The 8,302-nt window shown below is 37.8% G+C and overlaps 1 protein-coding gene across 6 annotated transcripts in view; it reads left to right on the top strand.

Moving 5' to 3' along the window:
• The window catches only part of CNKSR2 (connector enhancer of kinase suppressor of Ras 2), a 380,784-nt gene extending 372,726 nt beyond the window's left edge, over positions 1-8,058 (top strand). For all 6 annotated transcript variants that reach the window (XM_059720858.1, XM_059720856.1, XM_059720857.1 and 3 more), the window contains 2 exons: positions 1,510-1,706; positions 6,380-8,058. In XM_059720858.1, the coding sequence (XP_059576841.1) occupies positions 1,510-1,706; positions 6,380-6,595 (413 nt within the window). In that variant the 3' untranslated portion in view covers positions 6,596-8,058. The remainder of the gene's footprint in view (positions 1-1,509; positions 1,707-6,379) is intronic.
• The last annotated feature ends 244 nt before the right edge of the window (positions 8,059-8,302 follow it).

Here is an 8,302-nt window from a genome sequence, read left to right as displayed (position 1 = left end):
AATCCAAAGCCCTACTTTAGTGGCATGTGCTGAACTTTAAGCAGGTGAGTATATCCATTTCATGTGATGGGATTACTCATTTGTTTAAAGTCAACTGAAGAGCCATCTCATTCCTACAAATGGTTTTGCCAGAAGTAGGCTTAGAACATTGGCAGGTTAGAATGGAAAAATATGAGCTACTAGGGAAAAAAAATGTAAGGGATGTTGGTCTCTCCAGGGTTGTCACAGGTTTCAATTTTTTTAGCAGCACTATATTTAAAATACATATATAGAGATGTAATAGTGTGACAAAATGAAGTTTGCCCTTTCTCCGAGCAATTGCCTGTCATGTCTAGAACTGAGTGAAATGTTTTCTATTCAGCAAAAAGGCAGATCCAGACAGTTCAAAACTTTTCCTGAATGTGTGCTGAGTTTGGCAAACATTTTCAAAGAAGGAATTTAGAAAGTAGAAATATTTCAACACATTCAAAAGGGTTGTTTCATTATTAAGTTTGATTTCATAGCAGGTTAAAGACTAATACATTTTATTCAGTCCAAAAGAATCTTTCCTTTCATTCATTTCATTCATTTTTTCATTCAGAAAGCAAACAAAATATAAACTATTCATGGAGCTCTCATCTTGCCTACCTAACCTTGTATCACCTCAGTCTTGGGTCATTTCTTACTATATGTTCTATGCTGTCTAATACAGTGCGGTCTGATTTTAGTTGAACTCCTAGGTGTTACTATTGCACAAAAAATCTCATGGGTGATACCACAAGTGATCATAGATACATAACTATCAGGCACAATCAGACAAAAAAAGAGAAAAAATTAAGTCAGTGGAAAAAGTGAATTAGAAAGAGTTCCTACACTTTCAGTAAGCAAAATGGCCCTGCAGTACTTTTCGGCACCCTCTAACAAATCAGAGTCTTAAATGACCTACAATTCCTTGATAATGTTGGGGTGATGTAGCCATGATGGTCCAGGAAAAATGTGAGGAGCATGAAATTACTGTGAGTGATATATTTTACCGAACCAACTCTATAAGTTGGTCTAATAAACGTTATCACCCACAAAAATCCTTGCCTCTCTAAAATCCCTTTCCATTTGGTAGGTTGCTCCTATTACTTCCATTTCTCACAATAGCTTATGAATTTACTATTATGTTTAATTGTAATTAGAGTGTCTGTTGTGACAGTACACTTAGAGCCTATAATCTTTCTTTTTTTTGCATTGTGTAAGGCTTCGTGTTGTCAAAAGTTTTGCTTCTGTTTCTCATGAAATGTCCCATGTGTTAATCCAGATGTGACTAACTTAGGCAATAATTAAAAAGAAAAGTAGTTTTGGGGAATGTTTGATTTACAGTCTTTTTTCTGGAGTTTGGGAGATTTAGACACATTGCCTGCATATGAAATAATCCCATTCTAGTCTTATTAAAAATACCATTTTTAGGGAGGTTTAAATAATTGTATAAACTTTTTAATTATACACTGTTCTTCATCTCTCTCTCTGCTCTCTTTGTTGTAGCTGAATCTGTAGAAGAAAAACCAGCAGACTCACTGCAAGATTTGTATAGAGCTTTGGAGCAAGCCAGCCTGTCACCATTAGGAGAACGTCGGATTTCCACTAAGCTGGAGTTCAAGAAGTCTTTTATAAAAAGGTGTAGCGATCCTGTAGTCAATGAAAAACTGCACCAATTGCGAATTCTGAAAAGCACCTTAAAGGTGAGATAATAGAGGGAAGAGAATTCCTCCAAAGAGGCAAGTCTTCTGGTATATTCAGTAGATTAATTGCATACAGCTGCAGTCCTGTCTGGATCTTGTGTTCGAAATGGACAAAAGAGAAATATAGGCAAATGCCATTCTCAGCAGTGAGAAAAGGTGTCTTGAGTGGGTGACAAAATCCATTCATATTTTTCTATAGATAAATATCTCACTGAGCTCCTCCTCTGCCTAATTTAATACAGTTAAAGTCCACGCTGTCAGAAGAGACCATGCCTCTGTTTTTGTCCCTGAATATTTTCATTTACCAAGATAAACATGCCATATAATTACCAGAGAGTAAGCCAAAATAAAGTCATTCTTTTGGATTTTGGAAATTCTTTTAAAAACGTTATAGCTATAGGTTTACTGTGCCTATCTAGAAATGAAATGCACTGTAGTGAGAAAACCAAATAGGGAATAATTACCCTTGATGATGAACAGAGCATTTAACATCCTGGTCCACCTCTTTGTTTTGTTGTAAAAGTATCATGGCATGTGTTATTAGAGATTCAGCAGGGAGGTTTCTTTAAAATGCAGCAAATAGACCCTATTAACTGCCAAATTTAACTTTTTAAACACTATTTTAAATTGTTAAGTAACAATGCATAGGATTATGTAGACAGGGTTCTTTGGGTAGATGTGATATCTTTTATTAGACCAACTAAATAGTTGGATTATGTAGGCACTTTACCAACATTAATGTATTTCATTTTTCAACGTCCTGGGTAGTACATGAACAACATTACCTACATATGGCCCCAATCCTGCAAAGATATCACTCAGTAAGTGTTGTCCCATTGAAGTGATTTATGCTGTCTACAGCAAATATGGTTAAGCACGTATGTAGCTCTTTTACAGATGTGAGACCTAGATAGGAAAAAAATATGCATGGAATTAAGTGGCTTTCCTAAAGTCTCATGCTAGAAATCTGAAACAAATGCAGAAATAGACGAAGAGCATAAATATATTGGGCTGGAAAGGATTTCAACAGACTATCTAATCTGTTTTGCTGCTCTGAAGTAAGGCCAAGTATATACAAACCATCCCTGACAGATGTTTGTCCAACCTGACTTTAAAAACCAGAGATTTTCAAAAACTTTCAGTGAAGGAGAGTCACAGTACCTCCACGTAGCTTTTTGCAGTGGTCATTGTTAGATTTTTTTTCCTTATAACTAACCTAAATCAATTTTGTGGCAAATTTAAATTGATTTCTTCTTGTTCTTCCCTCAGTGGTCTTAGAGAACCATCAGCCAATATCCTCTTTATAATTTCTCTCATATAGGAAGACTTTTATTTCTCTTTCCTTGGTTAAACAACCCTAGTTCATTCAACATTTCTTCATAGGTCATGTTTTCTAAACAATTTTTTCATTCTCTTTTGGGCTTTGTCCCATTGTCTACATCTTACTCAAAGAATGGTACACAAAACTGGATGCAGTCCTTCTGCTGAGTATAGTGAACTCCTAGAATAATTACTTCCCAGGTTTTACATGCAATATTCCTATTAATATAACCCAGAATTCTTTATACCAGCTGCACACTACTATGTCATATTCAGTTTGTGGTCTACCACATTTCTCAGATTTTTTCCTACCAACCTGCTGCTTATCCAGGCATTTTTCATTATGTACTTGTGCATTTGATTTTTGCTTCCTAAGTCTAGCATGTTACATTTTCCTTTTGTCAGCTTTCACTTTGTTGATTTTAAATAATTTATTTGCTTTTTTTTTTTTAAATCACTTTGAATTTTAATCTTCTCCTCTAAAGTGCTTGCAGCCCTCTTAGCTACAAATTTATCAATACCAGGGGTTGGTAATATTTTGCTGCCGCAGGCTGGATCCTGCAACCTGGCCCCCTGCTAAAGGCTGAAATATTTCTGCCCCACAGGGCACCCAAGGTGTCTGTGCTTCTAACCCCACTACAGATATGTGGCCATCTGCAGCAAGGGAAGCACAGGCACAAAAGAGCAGCAGGGAGGGCTGCAGAGGCTGGGATGCTTGGTGCAGCCGCATTCTGCCTGCTCTCCCATGCCACCCCAGGCTGGGTCAGACCTTAGCAGCCAGATTCAACCATTTAGTAGGCCGGATAAAGCCCAGTTGCCAAACTTTGCTTTATACCATATTCAAAGCCACTAATGAAAAGATTTCCCTACCTTCTTTCCTGTTACAAGACAATCCTTGCTCCAGGATAGTATAAACTTAACGGCTAGTAATACGGACGCATGAACATACCCATAGTATATAAAGAATCTCACTAACACAGTACCACTATGTATAATACAGATGTACTAGCTCCGGTACCAGATGTTACTGCATTTTAATCTCAGCTCTGGCGTTTTTCACTACTTCTGTAACCTTTATGTCAGTGTTCCTGTCTCCAGAGTGTGTATACTACTACTTTGGGGAGTGTTAATTGGTTAATGTTTGCCAGACACTCTAAACATGAAAATCACTTTATAAGCGTTAAGTATTTTAAAGATATTTTAAATGTGCTCCTTATTTGTAACATGACTAGATCTTCAAAATTAATCATGTTGAAGACAAAGCAAATTGATACAGTGTAACTATCTCTCTTAATTACAGACATCACCCACATTGAATAAACATGAGAAGTATTAGTTATCATAACATTTCTCTCAAGTGAGCTGTAAAGGAGAAGTTGTTGATTAACAGGGTCATTACTGTGACTAAGTGTGTCCTAATGCTAGGAACCTGGATGCTAATTCTATTTCCACAACTCAAGTCTATCAGAGTCTAGTGGCCACAAAGGATATGTCTATATCTATACTGCTTCTATGGTAGCCCAGCCCCTGCTCTAACTCTTGAGCTCTCTGCCACAAGATTGTCGTCAGGATGGCTTTAGTGCCTTATATTCAGGATCGGCATACATGGAGCAAGAACTGTGGGTGACATGCTTTATATCAGCATTCCAGGGAGCACTACAGAAGTAGTATAGATGTGCCCAAATGAGACTGGGATTTGCTTTGCCAGATGACTGTATTCCCTCAAGAAGCCATCCGCCAGCCAGAGAGCACAGCATACCCTAGCCACTCTCCTGTGCATGCCTTTGACAGCAGGTAAATGGGGCACAAGCAGGCTAGTTTGGCTCTAAACTTCCTAGGAACAACTATATGGTTTCATCCCTTTTGTTCAACCACAATGACTTGAAGAAATTCCACTGAACCAGGGTCTTGGGTGCAGACAGAAGTGACAATTTTCCCCTAATCTGGCCAAAGAAAGCAGTCTGTAGCCATGTCCAAACACAAGTGCATGGCTGCAGACTGCTTAAAAATGGTAGATCAGGCAAAAATCTGAACCTTCAATGTATGAGGGGGCAGATGAAGATCCGGTTGCTGTTTTCAGAATGGGATGGGGAAAAGGGAGCAGAGGGAGTTTGATCTGGGTTTTTTTCAGCCCCTTCTGGAGAGTGGGGAGGGTGTATTGGGACTCCCCCCCCAAGGTGGGGGGCTCCAATTCACCCACTCTATCCTGCAATGCTGGCTGGGCAACCCCAAGAACAAGCTCCCTCTTTCCCTTGCCCCTCTCCCATTCTGAAAACAGGAACAGACTGGGAGGGAGGAGGTGCCTTTGCTAGGGGAAATTGGCTGCAGGCTCCCAGCCAGCAGGTAGATTCCCCTCCCCCCTGGAATCAACAGTGAACTTCTGTTTGGTCCAGGGGGGTTGTTGTGACTCAGAGCGCTTCCTGCAAAGCCTTCTCAGTTACAGCGGGGAGCTGCACTTCTCTCTGCATCCTTGGTCTCATCTTATCTCTGATCTTGAAAAAAAAATCAGTTATGAGGTTAAAATCTCCTTGCTTAATTCTTCATATGAGGTGTTCATAGGAGAATAGATGTGTAGAAATGCTTAGGTACACTGGGTGGTGATAGTCCATCTGTTTGCATCCCACACGCTAACACAGTATTTCTTCTGATGTTTAAAGGAGCAAACAGATGGTCCTTTTCAGCATGAAACCCATCCTGAAAAACTCAAACAACTAATAGTAAACAGCAGAAGGCTTGTTTTACATGACAGAACAAGGGGTAACAAGAATTATTAGTATAAGAAGCCCTGCAAACCAGAAGATGTCACGTATCTTGAGCCATGTATAACATCATTGTTTTAAGCTGAATTCCTCTGTAACGCTTGTGCACAAAAAGTAGTGGCACAACGTGCTGTTCTTCAAGGGCATCTTTACACATACTCTGGGGGTTGGGGAATGCTTTAATTCAAGTGTGTCTTGGGAGCCATTCTAATTAAAGCTCCCACTGCATGACGTGTATTCAGCGTCCCGCACTTCAAAATGACAGCTGGGGTACTTTAACTAAAGTTTGTTGAACGAGCTTTAGTTTTAACAAACATTAGTTAAAGCACCCCCACTGCCATTTTGAAGCGCAGGGACGCTGAATAAATGAGATGCCAAGGCTCCTGGAGCATGCTAATTAGATTAATCGAGTCTGCTCTGACGCACTGTAATTAAAGTGTCAGAGCAGATGTCCCACACATCTACAGGTACCCCTAGTGTCTTTGTGTCTGACCTTTCCATCCCCTTTTCTTACATTTGCCATCATTTTTACAAGCTGCTTTTGGTAATGATTTATCCCTCTCTTTTTTCTTTTTTTTTCCCCTTCTTTTTCAGGCCAGAGAAGGAGAGGTAGCCATTATAGATAAAGTTCTGGATAATCCAGATTTGACATCTAAAGACTTTCAGGAATGGAAACAAATGTACCTTGATCTGTTCTTGGATATCTGTCAAAGCAGTAATCCACGGGACCCTATAAATGGCTCTTCTGAAGTCAATGCACTCATAGCCTCTTTAGCACACACTCATTCATACATTGAAACGCATGTATAAGGGTGTTCTTTCTTTGTCTATCTGATACCTTACACTTTTACTTATGTGTATAAAGTAGTTTTTATATCAATATGTGGGAGGTCTAGTAAATTATATTTTAATGTTACTCAGTTGTGTGAAGTAAACCCAATATGGTCCATGATACCATTGTCTTTAATGAGAATTTGTATATTTTATATGCTACCAATGCTCAGCTTGTGTTTACCTTGTGCAAAATAAAGGAAGATAGTGTTTAATAATGAAAAATTTATTTTAAAAAAATACATTTTGGAAGCTGGTGACCTTCAAGGAGAAAGTTATACAGGATCAAGGTTTTGCTACTGAATGTCATTTGATCACTTTTAAAATGTAATTTAATTTTATACTATAGAATTACAGTATTGCATTACAATTTTGGAGTGCGGGTATTGCTTTTGGTTGTAGGGAAAATAACTTTTTTATATTCAGTGAAAAACTCTAGGAGTTTTTATTAAGTGACAGGAAGAAATGTAACATGGTCATTGTATCTGAGTTTTGGAGAAGACAAGTAAGCATCAGATAAAGGGGGAGGAATAAACAAACAAATCATTGACACAAGTTCATGGATCTAAAACCTAGGTTACAAGAGACCTATGCATAGGTACAGGTTTACAACCACTGCAAAGCAGGTTATTTATATTTTAATTAAGACCTTGTTATGTGATATTCTCCCATTAATATAAGTATTATTTTTTTATTATTGTATCAGAAACATATGCAGGATCATGGTATCAGGATTAAGTGCAATTTTTAGAAACAAGAAATTAAATGTGGATCGTTTTTGATAGAGATGTTTTAGTCACCCAATTAAGCAGCTAAAGAAGGGGATTCCAACTTAATGATTTGAATCTGAGATGTTCTGTTAACTTTGAAAGAAAAAATAATCACATTTTTCAACTAGCTTTATATTTATTTTCTAACGTGAAATTTGGTCATTTTCAGTGCAGGAAAAATCATAGAGTTAGCAAGGTCAAATGCATAATTTGAAAAAATAGTGAGAACTAAAGAGCTTTATTTTTGCTTTTGATTGGGAAAAGATATCTCCAGGTTCTCTAAGTTCACAAACCAATACATATATTTTAAACTTACAACTTACGAGACTTGAGGCACAGGGAACAGGAGTGGAGTGGTTAGCTGGGCTTATGCATGCAACTGGAAAAGGGAAGGTAGGAGGTAAATCACGTATTTATCTTTCATTGGCTTGTTTTTGAAAAGTGATCAGAGCATGGCAAAATATTTGTGCTGCTTCTTTTAGTGTTTTGCTGCATAAGTTAGGAGCCATGGCATGATTTGGAGAAAGGGAAAAGCCTTGTTTACTGCTCTTTACTATGAGTTGTACTCCTAACCAACTTTAGACTATTGTATCTACAGCTCAGTGAATGTATTTAACAGCTCTGATATTTAAAGATGGTTATCTTTGCTGTAGGAATAAAGGGAAAACTGCAGGGTTGTGTCTTTGGTTATTTGTTTTCTTCTGTTTTGTTTTACTTGCATTTTGGATTGCAACTATTTTGCAGATTTTGCACAATTGTACAGCAGAGTGGCCTTTCTGCAGCCCATTTTAAATAATCCTATATTCAAGTCAATATGGACAATGAATCACATATTAACATTTCTATAGAATTCTTGAGCCGGTGTAATATTTGTATCATTTAGATGAATCTTTGTATAAGCTGGACATTTATTTAC

Source organism: Alligator mississippiensis, chromosome 1 (assembly GCF_030867095.1).
Source record: "Alligator mississippiensis isolate rAllMis1 chromosome 1, rAllMis1, whole genome shotgun sequence".
In the NCBI taxonomy this organism is placed as follows: Eukaryota; Metazoa; Chordata; order Crocodylia; family Alligatoridae; genus Alligator; species Alligator mississippiensis.
This window is presented reverse-complemented; position numbering and strand designations above follow the sequence as displayed.